Source organism: Chionomys nivalis, chromosome 9 (assembly GCF_950005125.1).
Source record: "Chionomys nivalis chromosome 9, mChiNiv1.1, whole genome shotgun sequence".
Lineage (NCBI taxonomy): Eukaryota > Metazoa > Chordata > Mammalia > Rodentia > Cricetidae > Chionomys > Chionomys nivalis.
Genome location: NC_080094.1, coordinates 84,249,655 through 84,273,201, shown reverse-complemented (window position 1 = coordinate 84,273,201; position 23,547 = coordinate 84,249,655). Strand labels below are relative to the sequence as shown.

General features: G+C 42.9%; 1 protein-coding gene across 1 annotated transcript in view; it reads right to left on the bottom strand.

Annotated features, from left to right (window-relative positions):
- The window catches only part of Ptprj (protein tyrosine phosphatase receptor type J), a 169,780-nt gene that overhangs the window by 27,261 nt on the left and 118,972 nt on the right, over positions 1-23,547 (bottom strand). The window contains exons 2-10 of the mRNA XM_057782042.1: positions 22,868-22,892; positions 18,385-18,648; positions 16,762-16,998; positions 15,559-15,771; positions 12,880-13,146; positions 9,173-9,430; positions 6,037-6,309; positions 4,831-5,100; positions 3,474-3,764 (exon numbers count right to left, since the gene is read on the bottom strand). Of these exons, the coding sequence (XP_057638025.1) occupies positions 3,474-3,764; positions 4,831-5,100; positions 6,037-6,309; positions 9,173-9,430; positions 12,880-13,146; positions 15,559-15,771; positions 16,762-16,998; positions 18,385-18,648; positions 22,868-22,892 (2,098 nt within the window). The remainder of the gene's footprint in view (positions 1-3,473; positions 3,765-4,830; positions 5,101-6,036; positions 6,310-9,172; positions 9,431-12,879; positions 13,147-15,558; positions 15,772-16,761; positions 16,999-18,384; positions 18,649-22,867; positions 22,893-23,547) is intronic.

Sequence of the window (23,547 nt, the reverse complement as noted above, 5' to 3'; positions counted from 1 at the left end):
TCCCAGAGAGGCAGGGCTGGTGCAACATACGAAAATCTATCAATGTAATCCATCATAGAAATAAACTGAAAGAAAAAAACCATATGATCATTTCATTAGATACTGAAAAAACATTTGACAAAATTCAATACCCCTTTATGATAAGGTCTTGGAGAGATTTGGGATACAAGGTTCATTCCTAAATATAATAAAAGCAATATACAGCAAGCCGACAGCTAACATTAAATTAAATGGAGAGAAACTCAAAGCCATCCCACTAAAATCAGGAACAAGACAAGGATGTCCACTCTCTCCATACCTCTTCAATATAGTGCTTGAAGTTCTAGCAATAGCAATAAGACAACATAAGGAGATCAAGGGGATTCGAATTGGAAAGGAAGAAGTCAAACTTTCATTATTTGTAGATGATATGATAGTGTACATAAGTGACCCCAAAAACTCTACCAAAGAAATCCTACAGCTGATAAACACCTTTAGTAATGTGGCAGGATACAAGATCAACTCCAAAAAAATCAGTTGCCCTCCTATACACAAAGAACAAAGAAGCAGAGAGGGAAATCAGAGAAGCATCACCTTTCACAATAGCCACAAATAGCATAAAATATCTTGGAGTAGCTCTAACCAAGGAAGTGAAAGATCTATTTTACAAGAACTTTAAGTGTTTGAAGAAAGAAATTGAAGAGGATACCAGAAAATGGAAGGATCTCCCATGCTCTTGTATTGGGAGGATCAACATAGTAAAAATGGCAATTCTACGGAAAGCAATTTATAGATTCAATGTAATCCCCATCAAAATCCCCAAAAAAAAATTCTTCACAGACCTTGAGAGAACAATAATCAACTTTATACGGAAAAACAAAAAACCCAGGATAGCCAAAACAATCCTATACAATAAAAGTACCTCCGAAGGCATTACCATCCCTGACTTCAAACTCTATTACAGAGCTACAGTAATGAAAACAGCTTGGTATTGGCTCAAAAACAGAGATGTTGACTAATGGAATCGAATCGAAGACCCAGATATTAATCCACAAACCTATGAACACCTGATTTTCGACAAAGGAGCTAAAAGTATACAATGGAAGAAAGAAAGCAATTTAACAAATGGTGCTGGCAGAACTGGATGTCAACCTGTAGAAAAATTAAAATAGATCCATATCTATCACCATGCACAAAACTCAAGTCCAAATGGATTAAAGACCTCAATATTAATCTGACCACACTAAATCTGATAGAAGAGAAAGTGGGAAGTACTCTACAACATATGGGCACAGGAGAACACTTCCTACATATAATCCCAGTAGCACAGACAATAAGAGCAACAATGAATAAATAGGACCTCCTGAAACTGAGAAGCTTCTATAGGGCAAAGGACACTGTCACTAAGACAAAAAGGCAACCTACTGATTGGGAGATCTTCACCAACCCCGCAACAGACAAAGGTCTGATCTCCAAAATATATAAAGAACTCAAGAAACTAGACTTTAAAATGCTAATTAACCCAATTAAAAAAAATGGGGTCCTGAACTGAACAGAGAATTCTCAACAGAAGAACTTCAAATGGCCAAAAGACACTCAAGGTCATTCATGTTCAACCTTCTTAGCGATCAGGGAAATGCAAATCAAAACAACTTTGAGATTCCATCTTACACCTGTCAGAATAGCTAAAATCAAAAACACCAATGATAGCCTATGCTGGAGAGGATGTGGAATAAGGGAACGCTCATCCATTGTTGGTGGGAATTCAAACTTGTACAACCACTTTGGAAATCAGGGTGGTAGTTTCTCAGGAAACTGGGAGTCAACCTACCTCAGGACCCAGCAATTCCACTCTAGGGAATATACCCAGAGATGCCCTATCATACTACAAAAGCACTTGTAATAGCCAGAACCTGGAAACAACCTAGGTGCCCCTCAATAGAAGAATGGATAAAGAAGGTGTAGCATATATACACTTTAGAGTTCTACTCAGTGGTAAAAAAACAATATGTTGAATTTTGCATGCAAATGGATGAAAATAGAAAACACTATCCTGAGTGAGGTAACCCAGACCCAAAAAGATGAATATAGTATGTACTCACTCCTAAGTGGATTCTAGCCATAAATAAAGGATACTGAGCCTATAATTCGTGATCTTAGAGAAGCTAAATAAGAAGGTGAACCCAAAGAATAACATACAGTTATCCTCCTGGATATTGGAAGTGGACAAGATTGCCAGACAGGGGTTGGGAGCACGGGAGTGGGGGTGAGGTGGGCATAAGGGGTGATGGGGAGAGAGAAGAGAGAAGGGGGAGGATGTGGAGAGCTGAGGGAATGAGATGGTTGGGATGTAGGAGGGGTGGATGTGGGAGCAGGGAAGTATATATCTTAATTAAGGGAGTCATTTTAGGGTTAGCAAGAGACTTGACCCTGGAGGGGTTCCCAGGTGTCCAAGGAGATGTCCCCAGCTTGTTCCATGGGCAGCAGAGGAGAGGGTGCCTGAACTGGCCTTATCCTATAGCCACACTAATGAATATCTTACATATCACCATAGAACCTTCATCTGGCGATGGACAGAGATGGAGACAGAGACCCACATTGGAGCACTGGACTGAGCTCCCAAGGTCCATATGAAGAGCAGAAAGATGGAGAACATGAGCAAGGAAGTCAGGACCGCAAGGGGTGCGTCCACCCACTAAGACGGTGGGGCCGATCTAATGGGAGCTCACCAAGGCCAGTTAGACTGGGACTGATGGAGCATGTGATCAAATCGGACTCTCTGAATGTGGCTGACAGTGGAGGCTGACGGAGAAGCCAAGGTCAATGGCACAGGGTTTTGATTCTATTGCATGGACAGGCTTTGTGGGGAGCCTAGTCTGTTTGGATGCTCACCTTCCTGGACCTGGACTTCCCACAAGGTATGGAACCCTGACTGTTCCTTGGACTGGAGAGGGAGGGGGAGGTGGAGGGGAGGGAAGTGGGAGGAGGTGGAAATTTTCAATAAAAAAATTAAAATAAAAAAATGCCTTTCTTAAATACTATAAGAGAGGTGGGCAGGTAGGGAAGGGAAAGAAGGGAAGAGAGGGGAGGGGAGGGGAGGGGAGGGGAGGGGAGGGGAGGGGAGGGGAGGGGAGGGGAGGGGAGGGGAGGGGAGGGGAGGGGAGGGGAGGGGAGGGGAGGAGAGGAGAGGAGAGGAGAGGAGAGGAGAGGAGAGGAGAGGAGAGGAGAGGAGAGGAGAGGAGAGGAGAGGAGAGGAGAGGAGAGGAGAGGAGGAAGACAAAACAAAACATGGCAACAAGCTATTCTGTAAGGTCGCAGAACACACATCTCTTACTCTGCAGTTTCCGGCTGGATTTCTGCAGATAAGGTAAACAGTCTGCTGGTAAAAAATACTTTAAGGGAATGTAAACACCCTAAATGGATTCTTGGGCTGCAATTCCATGCTGCTGGAGCAGTTGCTCCAGGGGTAGCCAGCTCCCTGCCACAGGGCCCACCTGTGATGCTAGTGGTGCAGGTGCTCTGGGTGGGGACTGCCATTCTTCCATGTGACAAGGTGACAATGCTAATGTTGTACGAGGTAGAAAACGTCAAATCTGGTACTTTTTTCTTGCATTCTGTGTCATTCTCTGAAGTGCAGTTTTCCAGCTGTGTCATATAGTTCCAAGTGTCATTCCTGACCCCTAGCTGGAAGCCTGTATTCACGCCGGGGGGACAGGGCCACTTCAGGACCAGAAATGGCTCCTTAGGGACCATCTCACAGTGGAAGAAGGCCACTGGTGCAGGTTCTACAAAGCAAAATACAGAGCAAGGTGAGGCTCACTGGAAGCAGAGGACCTGGCCCAGCACAAAAGGAAACAGCATGGATATGCACAGGTTGGGTGGACTAAGCGATAGCAGACCATGTGACCTTATTGCTCTGGGGTTCAGTGCAGACATCTGAGGATTAAAAGAAACATTAGTGTCAGACCATGCAGCATTCTTAGAAGAGGCTGGAGAGATGGCCTCACAGGTAGAATGCTTGCTGCTCTTCTAGAAGAACAAGTTCAGTTCCCAGCTCCTCTTCCACCCATCCCAGCCACACTTGTTCACGTGGGGTTTTCTCTCGCTTAAGGCTGAAATTATAAAAAGCCCCAGAGACACCACTCAAACCACCAAGCAAGCAAGTAGACCAGGTGGGATGTATCTAACTGAGCAAGGGTCACTTAAAGCCACAGAAGTAGTTAAGCACATCATAGGAAAAATTAGAGGCCGAGCATCAAGCTCTGATGCCTCCTGGCCCTCACTATTCAGTTCCTGCAGATCCACTCCCACTACCCCTCCAATAAATCCTCCAACACTGTGCTGTCTCCAGCCTCATGGCCTCTCACTGGCTGCTCCCCTGCCCATAATGCAGGGGTCAAAACCCTGTGATATTCATGTATTTGGTCTTTACTCCCTCAAGTCTTTGCTCAGTCACCTTTCCATTTAACCTTTTCATGAGGCATCTACATGACACCTTAATGAGAATACATTTCCTCCTTCCCTGAGTTTTCCTTTTCCCTCTTTAGCCATAGTCATCACCTAACTACCTGCTCATTTTATTTATTATCTGTTCTATTCACCAGGATGAATATTACAGAAATGGAGGGACCTCTCTAATATAGCAAGTGCTCAATAAACACATGTTAAGCGAAGCAATGGTAACAGCATCAACGTGTTACACACACACACACATGCTATCAGCTATCTTGCAGTGCTCCGTGCCACGGTTGCCAACTGCAGGCACAGTAACCCACAGGCTGGGGAAGGCTTCCTGAAAATGAGCATCACAAAGAGAAGAAGAGGAACCACTAGGAACATGGGACTACTCACCCATACAGAACAACTTCCAGCCAGGTGATGCTGTAACATTCCCAACTTTTGCAAAGATCTCCACTGTGTAAAAGGAGCCAGGGATTAAGTCAGCGATTGTCACAGAAGTGATTCCAGTGTCTATGACCATCTTAGTTACATTGCTGCCATCTCCAGCCTTCAAGATAAGGCAGTAGGAAAACTTACGAGGGGCTGGGTCCAAATACTTCCACCAGATGACCGCCACAGTGGTGTTGGTGCTTACTTTAATGTCAGACACATTGCTGGGCCCTTGGTTTAAAATTAAATAAACAATTAAAATGAACCACTTTGAATTTGCTATATTTTATTTGCTAAATCCAAAAGCTGCCTGGCTTTTTTCAAGAAAGAATTAATATAATTAATATGCATTGCTTCAAAAGATGATTACTCATCTTAAAATATCACAAAATATTACTCATCTTAAAATATCATAAAATATGCATATTAAATATTCATATTATGTGGTGGTGCACACCTTTAATCCCAGCACTTGGGAGGCAGAGGCAGGTGGATCTCTGTGAGTTCGAGACCAGCCTGGTCTACGAGAGCTAGTTCCAGGACATCCAAGACTGTTTCACAGACAAGCCCTGTCTCAAAAAACCAAAATAATAATAATAATAATATATTAAAATCTGCAAAGAATTTAAGATGTTCAGGCTTCTTTTAAGCTTAGCATGTATATGCCAGTATTTTACTTTACAGAGAGAGGGGGGAAGAGAGGGAGAGAAGCAATAGAATTTCCAACCTCCTTTTGGAATCTGACTAATGAAGAAGGTAAAGCACATGATAAGCTATCACTTCCACCACCTATCCCATCTGGTGCTAAGGAAGTCCCTCTCTTTTACGGTCAAAGACGAGACCCTCATGTGAGGGGTTCTTCAGTGCCGGCAGGACAGCAGCTCCCTAAAATGTCTCTGAGGAGTAGCAGGCCATAGGACATTCTCCATTCGCATATGATGTAACTTTCTGTTTCCAGAGAACAGTTCTGTGTTCACACGGCTCCAGCCACAGTGCCCACAAGAGCTGAGGAGCCTTTGCTGAAATTGATATTTTTAAGTTAAACAGCTCCCATATCAATCTAAAACCCAGATGCATAATCTGCCCCTTCTCCATCCGTTACTGTACTTCCTCCACATGAGACGGAAAAGCACTCCCTCTGCCCACCCCGACCCCCACAAGACTCACGTGTGTACTGGGCAACGGAGCTGGAGTCACCTGGGACCTGGTCCAATTCTGGAGAGATTGTGACATTATATAAGGTGCCTGGGGTGAGGCCCTTTAGTGTGACGGCTTTCTGAGAAACGGTGGTCTTGTTGGTCTCGTGGGGGCTGTGTTCAGACACCAGAACTATGTGGTACTGGTAGTGGTACCTAGAAGCACCGTCTGTGTTCCTCCACTCCAGCTGCATCTCACTGGTGCCAACACTGACCACTTGGATGTCGATCACAGCACTGCGGTCTAGTCAGAGAAAAGAAAGAAAACTATCTAATCATAATTCCAGCTTCATCGCAAAGTGTCTGTCAAAAGAACCAACTTTTTGTTAGCCAACTCGCCAATGAGTTCAGGCCCAGTGTACTACTAGAGGTCAGGGCTAGAGTGAAACCCTACTTTAAAAAAAAAAAAAAAAAAAAAAAGCCGGGCGATGGTAGCGCACGCCTTTAATCTCAGCACTCGGGAGGCAGAGGCAGGCGGATCTCTGTGAGTTCGAGGCCAGCCTGGTCTACAAGAGCTAGTTCCAGGACAGGAACCAAAAACTACGGAGAAACCCTGTCTCGAAAAATTAAAAAAAAAAAAAAAAAAAAAAAACCTGAGTTCACAAAGGTCAAACTGTATGCCTGGTACCCATGAAGGCCAGAAGAGGGGGACTGGATCCCCTGAACTGGAGTTAATGGTGGCTGTGGGCATGCATGTGGGTGTTAGGAATCAAACCCAGATCTGGGAGATCATTCAGTACTCTTAACAACTAGCCATTTCTCCAGGCCTATGGGATTCTAATGTGTTTGACCTGTGATACTCTGTCAAGCTATGTACTGTGAATGGGTACACTTTTTATACCTATATCGTATCTCAATAAAGAGTGTGTTTGAAGATGGGTGGTGGTGGTGCATGCCTTTAATCCAAGCACTCGGAAGGCAAAGGCAAGGCAGATCTCTGTGAGTTCAAAACCAGCCTGATCTGGTCTATGGAGTGAGTTCCAGGACAGGCTCCAAAGCTACAGAAAAACCTTGTTTCAAAAAAACAAAAGAAAAGAAAAGTGTTTGAAGTTGAGTGTGAAACACTTCTATCATCTCAATAATATCTACAAAGCTGAGGCAGGAGGATTTCAAGTTCAAGGCCAGCTTGAGCTCCACAGAATGACTCTGTCTAAATAAGTGAGTTAAGTGTTGGTTTACTTGCTTTTCACCATTTACTCAAAAGAGTGTGTTCATATGAGCTGCCCGGCACACTACGGAGGAAAACAAAGAACTTTATAAACCATAACATGCCTAAATGATGGAACCTTTCTCTAAAAGCAGGAAGGTCATGCAAGCTATGGGGGGTATCATTATACACACAGAGCAAAACGTTCAAATAAAAAATAAAATCAGTTGTAAAATTATGACAATGTGGACAAAAGGTATGGCTGTGCACACAGACAGAAAAGAAATTCAATCATATGAGAGTGGTTAAGAGTTACATATGCTCCTTCCCTTTAGCATGGTAAATAAACACAGCATATTATTTATCATTAACCATCTGTCAATGTGCATTTTGGCAGTGCTAAATATATTCTTACTATTGTATAAACATTACCATTATCACACTCAAAATGTTTTCATCATTTTTCAACACAAAATCTGTACCTCCTTTGCAGCACTACCATCCCATTCCCTCTACCTGAGTTCCTCTCTCTCTCTCTGAACCTGCCTATTCTAGACCCTGTGTAAACTGAAGCATAAGTACCTGTCTTTTAGGGGTGTGATGACATACACCTTTAACCCCAGCATGCAGGAGACAAAGGCAGGAGGATCTCTGTAAGCTTGAGACAGTCAATTCTGTTTAACACATTGTAGGCTAGCTAGGGCTGCATACTAAGACCCTGTCATTAAATGTAATAATAAAATTATCTTTCTGTGTGTGACTTATTTCACTTTGTAAAGTATTCTTTGTGTGACTTATTTCACTTCTAATATTTATAAGATTACATCTATGTTGCAGCATACATGAAGATTCACTCCCTAAGGCAGAATGATATTCTATTAGGTAAAAACAAGTCATATTTTGTCTGTTTGTGTGCCAGTGGGTAGTGGGTGGTTTCTATCTTGGGTTTCTGTGAGTGAACAATGGTGTACAAACAGCTATTTGAGATCCTGCTTTCAATTCTTCCTGAGAGATACCAAGAAGTAAAAAACTAGATCAGGAAACATTTGTTTCCCTTTTTCTAGATTGCCTTTCGTGCTGCTCAACCACATCTGAGTAACGAAGACAACAACCCGATAACGGACAGTCACCCTGAGTGTCTGGGCCTACGCCAAGCCCTCCCGCCACCTATTCCAAGGAACTAACCACACACAAATACAAGGCTGATTTTAAAGTACGCCATGAAATAAACATTGCCAGACATGTTGGCACATGCCTTTAATCTAACACTTGAGAAGCAGGCTGATCTCTGTAAATGCAAAGCCAACCTGGTCTACAAAGTCAGCAAGGTCCAGGCCAGCCAGAGCTACACAGTGAAACCTTGTTTCAATAAATAACAATAACAGGGAAAATATTCACAATACACAGATTAAGTGAGGAGAAAGCAGATTATAAAACCACACATGAACCAAGACAACAAGGTTTCTAAAGGATAAATATGTATGTTTTTATATGTATGTTTTTATAAATATGTATGTTTTTCCCAGTGTCAGGGAGCTGGCTATGGCAGCATGTGACTCTAATCTCAGCATTTGTGAGGTGGAGTTCAAGACCAACCTCAGCTGCATAGTAAGTCAGAAAACCACATAAAACCCTATCTCAAAAGGGGGTGAGATGCTGGTAAGATGGCTCAGTGAGTAAAAGCACTTGCCACACAAGTCTGACAACCTGAGTTCAATTCCCAGACCCCAGAGTAGAAGAGAACCTGGAAGTTATCCTCTGACCTCCACACATACAGTGTGGCACCTAACTGATAGGTTTACATACGATTCTTCGTCACTTTATTTTTGTATTGTTGCTATCACCACAGTCATGAAATGTTTTAAGATTCGTTTTATAAAAAGAAAAATATATTTTGAAAACAAGACATCTATGAATTATGCCGGCTTCCTGTAAGAAACATCAATATCAGGATGCTTACCAGTTTTGCCATCAACTGTTCTGGATGGCCCTTCAGTCCCATCTGGTCCTCGTGGAAATATTTCAAAATGATAAGTGGTCCCAGGCTTTAATTCTTCAATGGTAAAGCTCTGGCTTCCAGTTGTATAATTTTTACTCTTCTCACTTCCCTCCTGCATGGTAAGGATCCTAAATGACTGTGAGTCTTTGCTTTTCCAAGTCAAACCAATTTCCCTTGTGCTGACATTTGTCACATGGAAGTCAGAAACTGGACCAGGGGCTATGGAAGACAGTGAGGAAGGTTAGATGAAGAACCTCATCTCCAGGCATGGTACAGTAGTGGCCCTGTCCACAATACTAGCACTTGAGAACATAAGACAGGAAGATCTTGAGTTCAAGACCAGCTTGGACTACAAAAAGTATAAACAGAGCAGTCAACCCTCATGAGAAACTGACCTGTTCTCGAACACCTTTTGCTTTTCCTGAAGCACCAACTGCAGAAAAAACTGGTGCTTCTGGCTAAAGAAAGATCACTTGGCCACAGAATGTAGACACCATGTCAGTCACTAGTGACAGGAGGTAAGGATTCCCAAGCTCTGAGGATGAGTGCTGGCCATGGCTGGCTGCTTTATCTCGAACATGTCACTCCAAAAGGTCTAATCTCGCCTCTGTCAGCTCCCTGCTGAGATGCCAGTCCACATTATCTCGAGCATGGCTTCCACTTCCATAAAGTAAGACTAACACCAACCATACCAGAAGGATGTCCAAGCTCTCAGTGACACAGTGCAAAAGCATCACTGAGCAAATGATTAGGGCCAATCAATGATCACTGTTATTACATCTCACACCCTGAAGGGCAAATGAGGCCCTGTGGCACCATAGGCAGTGCTCAGCATTCCTCACCTTGTACTGAGACCTGGCACACAACAAACCACAAGGAAGGTAAGCTATAGAGTACTGGCTAGTTTTTAATGTTAACTTGACAGAACCTAGAGTCTCCTGAGAAAATGAAACCTCAGTTGTATAATTGCCCAGACTGGCCTATGGCCGCATCTGTAACAAATGGTCTTGATTGGTGTTGAAGGAGCTGCGGGATGCATTCCTGCCACCCAGCTCCCGGCCGCCTAGCTAGCTTAAGCCCCAAAATAACGACACACAAACTGTATTCATATAAACACTGCTTGGCCCATTTCTATTAATGTGTGTAGCACCACAAGGTGTGCTTATCAGGAAGATTCTAGCCTACATCCATCCTGGGTCGGAGCTTCATGGCGTCTGCCTCAGAGAGCAGAGCTATGGCGTCTTTTTGAAGCGTCTTACCTCACTTCCTCTTCCTCCCAGCATTCTGTTCTGTTTACTCCACCCACCTATGTAAGTAAAATTATTCTACTCTTATCTTTAAATATGTATTAATATGCATTTATTTATAAATGGACTCTGGCTCAGTCCCTCTCCAATTCCAAGCCTGATGGTAAGAGAAAAACCCAGAGTTTCTGGAGTTTCTGTCTCATGTCAAGAGCCATGATATGGAACAGAAAGAAATATGAGTTTAGAAAACACCTTTGCTTTCCTTCATATCTATTATACCTTTTATTGAATACATCTATCATGCCTTTCATTGAATATATATATGTCTATATATGTCTATATGATTAATGTTTAAGTTTTTCACAATGAACAATGAGTTTTTCCTGCAGTGACATTTGAAGTTTCCAGGAAGAAGATGGAGCCCCATAACAACAACTCCACCTGGTTGATATGACGTCATGATACTGATAGCGCTACTACAAGACCTGTTTTGGGTACCAGCTGCACAAGACGATCCCAACTTGGTTAGCTGAAATGGTGCACATCTTGTACAACATTCTGGCCAGACCTGCACAAAATACTCAGAGACTATTTGCAATTTTAAAAGACATTGATCTTGAAATTTAACCGTCATTTTACTTTCACAGGATCCCCCAGAAAGAATGTCGCCCCCCATGACAGCTGGAAGTAATTCTAGAGGACGACGTCCCCTCTCCCAGTAAAGTTTGCCCCTGGGTTTAGGGACATCATTTAGGGGTTGATTATAATTAGTATACGGTTGGGGGAGGAATTTTATAAGCTCAGGGATCATTTGAAAAAAAAAAGAGGGATAATGGGATGATGGGATAATAGATTGGTACTTGTTGGTACTTGTGAGTTATTGTTTTGAGACAAATATATTGGTATCAATTCTTGTATATTGATACAAGGTTAAATTATATTGACTATTGTATAAAATATTTTTATGTATTGATATATACATTGTATTGATATTGTATATTTTGCAGTATACATTTCTACCTCTAAGATACTTACATAGTTTGTGTATTGATATATATTTACCATATTGCAATGTATATTTGTACATTGTTTATATTTGGAGGTCATTATCCTCATTTATTGCACAGTTGTTTATTGTCTTAGTCTTTAAGTTAGATAGGTATTGAGAATTATATAGATCAATAGTATTCTGAGTTTGTCATTTATAATTAGACTAATCAGGTTCTTTAGATACATAGAGATTATACTCAGTATAGATAGATAATCTTCAACCTCTTCAAAGAGCTGTAGAAAATGGCCTTTAATCTAACTCAGAGTTTCGTGGTAGTGAGACACAATTGCTCCTGGCAACACCGATCTATTCCCGAGAGAATGTTGAGCACCAAAGACACTCCATCTGGAGCCTTTCTTCTTGGCTGAACTGGCCTTTGGGCAAAGAAATGCCCATACCTCAACCACTGACAGAGATACAGAGTATCTGTGAATGGAAAAAACAGGACTGTCATATCCTGCCAAGACAGGGTAAGATAGTTTTGACAAATTTCTTGCCTTTGAAAATGGTATGTCAGTTATGTTAGGCCTTAGCCAAAGTTGGTTGCTTCAACACTGCAAACGTGACCTTGGGTGATTGCCCAGGTAGCTAATTGTCTCTGTGATTTGTTGCATGTTTTGGAAGTTGTTTGATTGCACTTCCTAATTACTCAGGTAACATTATTTCCCTTCTCAGATCTTCGATGGGGTTGAAGACTATATAAATGTAGTTACTTTCCACTCATGACTTGGCCAAGCTATTTATTATATAAGACTCAAGCTAGTTAGAATAGGATATTTGTACTTATTGTATATAATTTCATAGTAGGTTTAGAACTCTCTTACTTAAACAAAAGGGGGAGGTGTTGCGGGAGGTCCTTCGCTCCTTCAGCCAATAGCCCATTGGGATGTGGTCTCTCTCCCTTTAAAAAAGCAGCCACTTCCCTCCCCTCTCTCTCTTGCTCCCTGCTCCTCTTCAGGCGACTAGACTCCCTTCCTAATTGCGCAGAGGGCTGTTGTCTGGGACAGTGATCTGTAAGTTTTTTCCCCTTTAAATAAATAACCATTCTATTAATCATAATTCCAAACTGGTGTGGGATTGTTTGTGATTTACGCCTTCAGATTGGTGATTGATGTGGACAGGCCCAGCACACTGTAAGCACGCTGTAGTTGGGAAGGTGGGCGTGTGTTGTTTAAGAAAACAAGCTGAGCAGTCAGAAAGCTAGCTAAGCAGCCACATTCCTCCATGGCTTCCCTGAGGAGTGGATTGCTTGCTACCTAGCAGTGTAACCTGAAATGAACTGTTTCTCCCCCCAAGTTTCTCTGGTCACAGAGTTTACCACTGCCACAACAGAAAAGCAAACCAGACCAGATACCAGGGAGTGAACTTACAAGTATATACTTGGAGGAAGCCTGGTGTGCCCTCGATGTGACCCAGGAAAGGACGTACTGTGATGTTGTATAAGGTGCTCGAGCTGAGTCCATAGATGATAGCCTCAGTCTTATTGACAGTTTGATTGATAGAATTAGTCCCCCCAGCCACATGTATCTTGTAGGTGTAGGGAAAAGATGACCCATCATTATACTTGATCTTCCAGGTCAGGGTCATGTTTGTGGCACTGATGTTCACAGCTCTGATGTCAAAAACCTGGCTGGAATCTTTGAAGACACAAGAGGAGTAAAAATAATCAGAATGGTCAAGTCAGAATGAGAAGAGAAGAGAAGAGAGTATCAATCGGGACTTGTCGCTGGTCCTGCAGAACACATTTAGGTATTGGTCACCCTCATCATCACGTCACCATGACCAGAAATGTATGTGGGTCTCACCAAAGCTGGGCATCAGTGAAGAATTACTGGCCACCTCACATCACAGATGCTCTGGATTCATTTTGGGAGCAGACCTTGAAAGATACTAAGATTCCAGATCAAACAAAAGTATGAACTTTCACATGTGCTGCCCAGGAGATAGGGGAGGATGAGCCAGAAAATTCCTCAAGTACACATTCACCCACGAACAGACACTAGTCAACATGAATTACAGGGAGCTAGCTGGGCTCTACCAGTCAGTATACCTCAGGAAAGCCACTGAGCTGCTTTCTCCTCTGTGACACGGTTACCCACCCTAACCTTACAAAAAGACAACGTGAGAACCAGATGTCATCCAGTTACTGTGAAATAAGCTTTTTGTACACTGTAAAGATGTGACTTTGCCAAAGTGTCTTCTGATTGGTTTAATAAGGAAGTGAGTGGCCAAAAGCTAGGCAGGAAGAGGTTAGGTGGGACTTTTGGGCAGAGAAAAAAGAAGAGCTAAATCTAGGTGTGGGGGAGATGGCAGAGGAGATGGAGAGGAAGCAGGATGTTCAGGAGAGGTAAAAGCCACAAGACGTGGTAGCATGTCGATTAGTAGAAATGGGTTGTTATAAGAGCTAGTTAGAAACAAGCCTAAGCTAAGGTCAAGCTTTCATAATTAGTAAGTTCCTGTGTCATTATTTAGGAGTTGGCTGGCAGGACAGAAAAAGACTTGTTACATCCAGTTATCTACTCTCCCAGCCCATCCTGTCTTTCTTCTGCCTGTCCTGTGCCTCAGGAGACTGCACTCTACATATGGCATCACTGGACACCTACCACATGGCCTGTGAACACTCTCCACTAGTGAATGAGATGGGCAGGATCCCAACAGTTGGCTGACGAGAATAATCGGTCTTACATCCCACAGTTTCTGCTTTCACCAGGCTCCAGAAAAACTATCTGCTCCCTCACTCCAGCTCTGGAGGTAGTCATCCACCAGCCACTTGTTTGAGTCCTAAATATACTCTGAGAGTTTCCTTAATCCTGACCCACTTAACCAGTCACGTGAACAATAGCAGATGATGTGTGTGCACACATGTGAATGCACACATGTGTTGGAAATAGGGGGCTTGTGATCCAGGGCTATCCTTTATAAATATTTAAACAGTTTTTAAAACAGAGTCATAAATCTATCAGAGCCCATTGGGTGAGTAGCCTTGCCACCACCACTCCCACTATTCCCTTGACTTCTGCCTTCATGTCCCGGGTCTGTCATCTGTATTTCTGATCAGGACACTTCAACAGGAGTCCTTCTCCCCAGCTCCCCATCTACTCTGCCTCCATTTATCCAAGGCCTACCATCCTTCCTGCAAGAGACCCTCCCTCAGGACTGGATGTGCTCTTGCCTCGCAATGTCCTCAGCATTTAGAGGACAGCAGAACAGGCAGTAGCCATGTTCCACTGTGCAGTAGCCCCACTCCCTTTCAAAGCAGCACCCAACTGCTGCAAGTCCCTCACGTGAGAGCCAAGGGTCAACACCTCCCTCACCAAGCACAGCCATTCATCAAGCAGATACACAACATTTAACTGGGGACTCAGAATTCATCACCAGATCTAGGGTGGCCCCACACCTCCTGGATGCCAGCTTGTCTTCTGTCCTTGCTCTTCCAGCCTTCACCCTCACCCACTTACGTCTGCTGACCTAGGGCAATCTTTCAAAATATTTGCTAAGTCAGCGCACACCAAGTCCCTGAGAGCTGCGAAGCTGCGGTCTGTTCCTGAGCTCACAGGGCCCACAGGCAGGTGTTTCCATGCATGTTGATCTCAAGCCCCATCCATATGAAAAACCTCCAAGACCAAGAACCATACTTCTCCTTATTCCATCATCAGTACCAATCACAGAAGTTTCCAAATACTGAATTCAAGAGAGGGAGCACCTATGAATCACAGCTAATGATAGTGATGTGAAGGCCAGTGTCTCGACAGAAAGTTCAATATGGATCTCAAGGGCAGGCCCAAACAGAAGCTCTCTGGCTAATCCGCAGATACAGAGGTGAGGTGGCAGCCCACATCTACACCCCTGCTCAATGCTTTACTAAGTTTCACAACAGATACGTCATGGCCACAGAGGTAAGTAGAAACTCAGTGCGCGGGATCTATCCAAAATCTCTCTCAGAAAGATCCTGCTAATAACAGAACTGCTAAGAGAAATAATCCAGAGAGAGAGAACTGCACAATTTGTGGGAGGCTCAGGCTGAAGCCATTTCGCAAAATCCAACCTACTTGTTGTAAACACTTCTTTATTCCCAGGCTGTCCTTCTGTGCCGTCTACTGCTTGAGAATAAACGACGGCACTGTAGTCAGTATCCGGCTTTAGCCCAGTGAGCAAGACCTCTAGGGAGGGACCCTGGACAGAAGATGGGTCTACGGAGTTGAGAAAGTTCCTGTGGAGTTGGCATAGCTTGGCCACTGGGCTTCTCTTGCTACCATTGGTATCTGTTTCAAACACAGGAGGCAAAGACATTAAAAAGAAGAGAATATATCCCCCACCTTTCACCACCCTATCCCATAGGATGACACATCTAACAAGCCCACAGTTGGTACTCCATAAATATCTACTCTCTGCCTCCTCCTGAGAAAGATCCGGTTCCCTAAAAAGAACCAGATTAGTTCACTGTGTACTATTACCCCAGAAACACCACGGATATTTTGTATCTTTCTTTGAACTCTGGTATGTTGGTCCATTCTCCTCTCTTTGGGACATGGTTTTCTACCACTCCATAACTCTACCTTAGCAACCACAGGCCACACCAGTACCACACCTGAGAGGGTGGCAGGGACAGCAGGGGATGAAACGGGAAAAGCTCATGACCATTTCTCCCTGAAAAGCAACCTGACACATAGACCAAAGCAGGAGAAGAGATGAGAGGGGCACATCTTCTGAAGGCTTGACGACCTGTCAGGGCCATAAATTATCTTTCATTCCTAGCATTTAAGATCTGGTTTCTGACCCTAATCCCCAATTTGTATCTTTGTTTCCTTGATGCAAAATGGAGATTGAGTCTCTGTCCCTCCTCATTTCACAGTTACCGAGGAATCCACTAGGAATACTACAAAGTCTACAAACAACTCCTCCAAAGAAACTACAAAGGACATCTGCTGTTTGCCTCCTAAGGCTCCCTCTTCTCAGTGAAGAGACTGCTTTGACCATCCTTAGGTTAGCACTGGGCATCTGTTCACCTGAGGAAAAATTTAAAAGGACTACCTACTTTCCTGAATTCCAAAATCCAAAAGTTTCCAGCCCTACCACCATACTGAGCCCCATGTTCACATGTAAAACATGAGCCCTCTCCCTTTTTCACAAATGTATGAGCTCAGACTGCAGCCCTCCAGCGATTCTAACACCGTACACAAAAACATGAACAGTATGCTTTAAAATCCATTCAATGATACAATCAGAACCTGATGCACAATTTTGTAACACACCTTCTGTAACCAGTAAGTCATTCTGTGTCTCCTTTGATTCTGGGAAAGAACAGTTACTCTGGGCCCCCAGCGTCAGGCCTGAAAAATTGATGGGTAAATGTGGAGTCAACTCTGGGGAGTTTCCAAAGCTTTCAAGAAGCATCCGGTAGGAGGCAGAGCCATTTGTGTTGCTCCAGGTGAGAAGGGCCTGCGTCACACCCATGAAGGCAACTCGGAGATCAGTCACCGGCAAAGGTTCTGTTTCAGAAACACAAAGTTGCTATTAGTGGAAGGGGCACTGCAAGCATCTTTTCTTACTCCGGTGCCGGTGCCGCTTCAAAGTGACCCACATTTCATTTGTATCAGTCTAAACGTCCCCACGACATCACCGGGCAGGGGACGAACACTTCCTGAAAAGATGAGAAGGAACAAACCTTAAAATCAAAACTGCTTATGTTCTGTGCTACTGTTCAAGACTAACTCCAATAGGAACTTGAAATTCTTTAAAATACTCTCCCACACAGTGGCATTTAACTGTATTTATTTTAGACACTAAAAATAAAGCATAAAAAAATAACTGTTTCTAAATCTAGATGTCTCAGTTAAAAATAATGCAAACAATATGATTTTATAATGCCCAGATATTCTAACCCAGGAGACATCCAATGCCAAGGAAATTTTCTAAAAGACTTGCCCAGGCCCTCGCATCACCTTATTTACTGGAATGGGAACATGAATTAAACCATTTCACCATAAGAAACATACACCCCTTTCAATTTCTGCCACTATTTTATTACTTGATTAGTTGGATTCACTATGTAACCCAAGTTGAGCTCAAATGTGCAACAATCTTCTCACCACTGCCTCGTGAGTGCTAGACTAGAAGCGTCCACCACTTTGTGATAGAAGGACAAGGAGCCCAGAGGAGCAGGACGACTCACTCAAGAGCATACACTGCTGGTGTGCTCAGTGGAGAGACCAGAATGCAGAGAAGATGATAAGGCAAAAGTGATGGTGTTCCAGAGAAGAACCCAGTCTGAGGTCTCAGGGAGCTAACTGCAAAGCACTCCTAAGGCAGCTTCCAGCTATGGCATGAGGTGACCGATCAACTTTTTTATCTGAATTCTCACATTAGATATCTCAGATGCAAAGATTTCTAAATTACGTCACTGTGGGCTGCTTGGTGTTGTAGCTAAATGGGATTACATGGAGGCCTCCGTGCCCACCGAGCACGTACCACATGGGTGCTGAGGATCCAAACACCAATACCACTGAGCTACAACCCCTGTTCTCTGACTTTATTATTACAGAATTAAACAGCAATAAACTAGAAAATTTAATGATTTTGGTGGCTGTCTGGATATCATGGTACTCTGACAGCTAGAATCAGGCTCTCCAGGTTCCAATTCAATTGCTTAATATCCAGTATTAAAGAACCTTAGAAGAAACTTAATTCCTCCATAGCACAGTTTTTACCTTCAGCCTCAGGTTTTATGAGGACAAAATAACATTTGTCACGCACAGTGTCTGATGTGATCTCTTCCACAGAACCCTGTCCTGAGAACTCTAACGTGGATAAAGACATTTTCCTTCCCTTCCCTATTACTGCTACTATAGCCACCAGCTATATTCCTTGTCCCTTACCTGTTGTGACATTTTTATCTGTGGGGTCTCCGAAGGTCTGATTGGCTGCTATTGGAGTGATGGAGAATGTATAGAAAGTAGCTGGACTTAAGCCTGTGATGTTATATGACGTTTGGTTTTTCTCAGTAGTAAACGTCAGATTCTTCTCCATCTTATTCTCTATTCTGTAAGTGTACTCTGAAACCGCTGAATCGTTGTACCTCCATGTTAATTCCACACTGGTTGGGCTGGAGACAGCTTCAATGCCAAATACAGGGCTCAAAGCTATTTAAATATAGAAGAGAGAGAGATTAATTACATATAATAAATATAAGAATAAAGCCTACCTTGTATGTCTACCTTTCAGAACTCAATTTCATTTCTCTTCATTTGCCTCATTGACTTTCCTGAAATAAAATACATCCAAATACACGTGTACTCATGCATGAGAATATGTCCCTAAACCAAAGACAAAACAAATAGAAACTAGACACGTTGGCTATGAGTTTAACATAGATTTGAATTTTGACATTAGCTGAGACAGAGAGATCTAAGATGCAAAAGGAGTCTGGGAAACTGCCTATTCTACCAACTTACTGAGTGACTTAAAACTACTCCATCCTAACTGTGAAGGGTTAGTAAGCCATCATGACAAAACAGATAAGACATTAAAGCCCCTGGTCATATAATTTTATTCAAAGTCATCTCAACTCTTAGGCTATCAGTTTCATCCTCGGTACAATGCCAGGTATGCAAATCCCAAACCAGTGGAAGCCACATGTCACTTGCAGTGACACTAGCAAGCACATGTACCCTAGTTAAGTCCAATTGAGGAGCAGTGCCCAGGAACAGCAGAACACAAAGTAAAGCCTTAATCTTAAGGTGCTGGGGAAACCACAGGTAACACCCCAGCATGAATGGGGTGGTGTGCCTCACCTCGGGGCAGGCGCAAAATTATCCAGTTTATAGAAAGGACAGGAAGACACTTGAGTGTCTCATCCTCTACCAAGTTCACATCAGCACTGGGTGCTGCATTTGCAATCAGTGATAATGGGGATGGGAACAAACTAGCAACAACTACAGCAGAGGAGGAAGTAAATCAGCAGCCCGCCCGTCAGGTCAGCAATTCCCCGACATGCTCTCAGCCCAGAATGTGCACTTTCCACTTACTCAGCTCACCTGCAGGAGCACAGCTACAGCGCCATTTTCAGTAGCAAAAAGACATGCTAAGAACGGAATTGTTTTCATTCATACAGAGAATCTGAGCAACATGGGGAGATAGATGTCTACATTTCAATAGTCATGGGGTAGAAAGTACAGCTTTTTCAAATTTTGCTAAATGTTTCCTCTCCATTTATTGAAATAATACTGTAGATTTTGTCTTTTCTATTAATCTAACATATCAGACACACTGTTTGCATATGCTGAACCATTCTTGAATCCCTGGAATGAATCTCACTTGATCACAATGAACAGTCTTTAATGTGTTGTTGAATTGGGCTTCTAATCTTTTATGGAGGAATTAACAAAACCATTCATTAATATAAAACCTCCCTCTTAGGACATGTTTTTGTCATATCCTGTGTGTTTGGAAATATAGTCTTCTTCTCAAATGTTTTAATTCCTTTTTTTCTTACACTGTTGCTTATCTGAAAGTGTGTTGCTAATTTCCAAACATCTGTAAAGTTTCCCAAGTTCTTATTAACTTATTTCTAGTTTTCCTTGATTTTGAAAAATACTTGCAGAGCTCTCAGAATTCTTAAACTTGTAAGATATATTTTGTAGCCTAGCATAGGTCTATCCCAGACAGTGCTCAATCTCCAGTGCAGAAAAATGTGTATTTGCAGCTGATGGAGAAAATACCTGGATATGTCTCTTAGGTCTCCTTGGTCCTTCATCCTTACTTAAGTAGTGTTGGGTAGTCAAGCTGGGGTTACACAACCATCACACCCTCTGAGGTGGTTTGAAAAAAAAATGCTCCCCAAAGGAAGCAGCACTATTAGGAGGTGCAGCCTTGTTGGAGTAGGTGTGGTCTTGTGGGAGGAAGTGTGTCACCTTTAGGTCTTTTTCTCAAGCTCAACTCAGTGTAACAGTCAGTCAACTTTCTACTACTGCCTTCTAGTCAAAATGTAGCCAGCACCATGTCTTCCTGCATGCCACCATGCTCCCTGTCATGATGGTAATGGACTGAACTTCTGAAACTGTAAGCCAGCACCTCACTTAAATGTTTACTTTGTAAGAGTTGCTGTGGTCATGGTGTCTTTTCATAACACTATAAATCCCAACTAAGATACCTTCTGAATGTGGTGAAAACATCTTCTCAGTTACTCACCCTGCTGCCTATCACAGTGACTCTACAGATGGGTCAGGTCTATAACCTTAGTCCAGAAATCAATTCTGGAGGCTGAGCCTAAATCCTGTATGTTATGGGCTAAATTGTGTCATTCCCAAAAACCATACATTAAAATATTAAACATCAGTACCTCCAAATATGTGTGTGCTTGAAAGACAGTGTGTATCAAGGAGTTAAGTTCAAGAGAGGTCATAAGGGTGTGGCCTCTTGCAATAAAACAGATGCCCTCATATGTTACAAAATATTTGTGTACACTGTAAAGATATGTCTCTGCCTAAGATGCCTTCTGATAGGTTTAATAAAAAGCTGAATGGTCAACAGCTAGGCCAGAGAAAATAAGCAGGACTTCCAGGGAGGGAGGGAGGGAGGGAGGGAGGGAGGGAGGGAGGGAGGAGGAGGAGGAGGAGGAGGAGGAGGAGGAGGAGGAGGAGGAGGAGGAGAAAAGGAGAAAACTAGACGGGAGACTTCACCAGCAGACTCAGTCAAATGTGCAATACTAAGAATAGGTAACCAAGCGATGTGGCAGAACATAGATTTAAAAAAAAAAAAAAAAGTTGATTAAGTTATAAGAGCTGGTTGGGAAAAAGCTAAGGCCAAGCTTTCATAATTAATAAGAAGTCTCCAGGTCATTATCTGTGGGCTGGTGATCCAAAGATAGTCCAACAAGAAAGCTTGCTACACTTTTAAGAAGAGCACATTAGTATACAGGCATGGGGCTGGGGGAGTCCCGTGATGACACAGGAAGAAAACAGCTACCTGTTTGCAAAGAGAAGCTCCTCAATTATGAGAAAATAAACTACGGGCAGTGCCTGGCACAGCTCTGGTAGGATTCTGCAGACCAGTGGCTCCAGCTCCCCCACTAGCTTATCTGATACCGCCTGTGTGGTTCCCTGTTATTTGTAAAACCTTTGCATATTACTGTTGCTAACAAATATTTGCCTTATTAGAAGGGTTCAGTAGATTGGTCCCACTTTGCATAGCACAATGAGACCAAGCTAATCATTATATCTCAATGAATCCTAGGCTAGGATGTTTTTTTTATCCAGTAAGAAGTGAAAATATGTTCCTGAATTTTAGAAACAAACAAAAGCTACCAATTTTTTCCAAAAGAATATGCATTTTTAAAATACTAACTACTATTATTCTTCTACAGAAACAGTAAGGTCTTTTAAAAAAATAATTTATTTACTTTAATTTCATGTGCATTCCTGTTTTGCCTGCATGTATGTCTGTGTGAAGGTGTCAGATTCCTTGAAACTGAAATTACAGGCAGTTATGAGGTCCATGTGGGTGTTAGGAATTGAACCCAGGTCCTCTGGAAGAGCAGCCAGCTTCTTAACCATTGAGCCATCTCTCCAACCCCAACAGTAATGATCTGATCCCAGAACCACTTTCAGATGGATGTATTTAGCTATAAAAACCATCATTACTAGATTGTCAGAAAAGCATATTTAACTTCCTGTAGAGCAAGGAAAGAAAGCACCTAGCCATGTCTGGAGCTCGGTCCTCCACACCACCCTGGGACTCAGGGGGACGGGATTCTGTTCTGCTTTACTGTTCTAAGGATGGAGCCCTGAACTCCATACATGTTGAAAAAGTACCCAACCATGAGCTACAGCCCCACCCCCAGGCTGATACTAAAAACCAAAGGAGACTGTCTCTGCTTCTGAAGAGATTTGAAAATTCCACAACACCATATTGTAAAGGTAAAACAGTAACACAAAAAAGTGCTTGCAGAATAACAGCACATGCAATAGGAAAATAACTGCTGCAGTTTTAATTCATTTCTCTCAGCCATGGGGACAGGCTGGCAAAAGAAAACCATAGAAAGCCCAATGTTTTTTATGAACTGGTGGTTGCACTGTGTCCTCCAGGCTTCTCTCAAACTCTCTAGCTCAAGAGACCTCTGGCCGAACAAAGTCTCCCAAGGAGTTGAAACTGCAGGAGTACACCCCCACGTAGCTCAGAAAACACAGAATTTTTATAGCTGTGGTTGAAGAACTGACTCTCTTTTCACTTGCTGCTTCTCCTTTCACTTGGCTTCTAAGGAAAAGCAGAAAGTAAGTGGGTTTTCACAGTTTTCTGTGAGCGTTATGACCACTAGGGGACGACAGTAAACAGCACAAGAATGGGAAGGAGCGAGGTACTCACCCGCGCCTGCACCTGTGCACAGGACCTGTAAAGGCAGAGAAAAAGGAAGTCAGCAGATTCATTCAGCCATGGAAATGCAAATCAGAAACAGAGCAGCTGGGGACCTGTTAATGGGAGTGGGCTTCGAATTTGTGGAAGGATGGCGGCCACAGTCAGTGTGTCTGGGACTTTAAAGACAGGGAGAGCTCAAGTCAATGACACAGGATTAACTATGGAAGCCATGAGGCTGCTGACTACATAAGCCCAGCGTTTCTCAGGGCTCCAAAAACCAGTGCTCCCTCCTGCCTCTGTGAGATGAACTGAGGCAGACACAAAAGCCAAACCAAGTTTGTCTGAGCCAGAACAAATGGAAATGGAGACCAAAGGCTCTTCCCACAGCCAAGGCCAGAGCCAACAGACTGGTAAAGCCTGAAGTGGAAAGTCAGGGGGCTTGGATCGTTCACCTTCTTCAGTCTGTCAGCTGACAGAAGTCTTTTTTTTTTTTTTTAAATCATCTGGTATGCTACTTTGAGAAGGAGTGAAATATGATTTAGTTGACAATGTCAGTATTCCATTTGGGGTAGAGAAAGACCATGCCATTAATCATTTCCCCAACAGATAATGTAATTTGCAGTTGTATGTTTCATTGTTTCTTAAATACATGCTTTTGGAAATTGGAATTTCCAAAGTATGGTGATTGT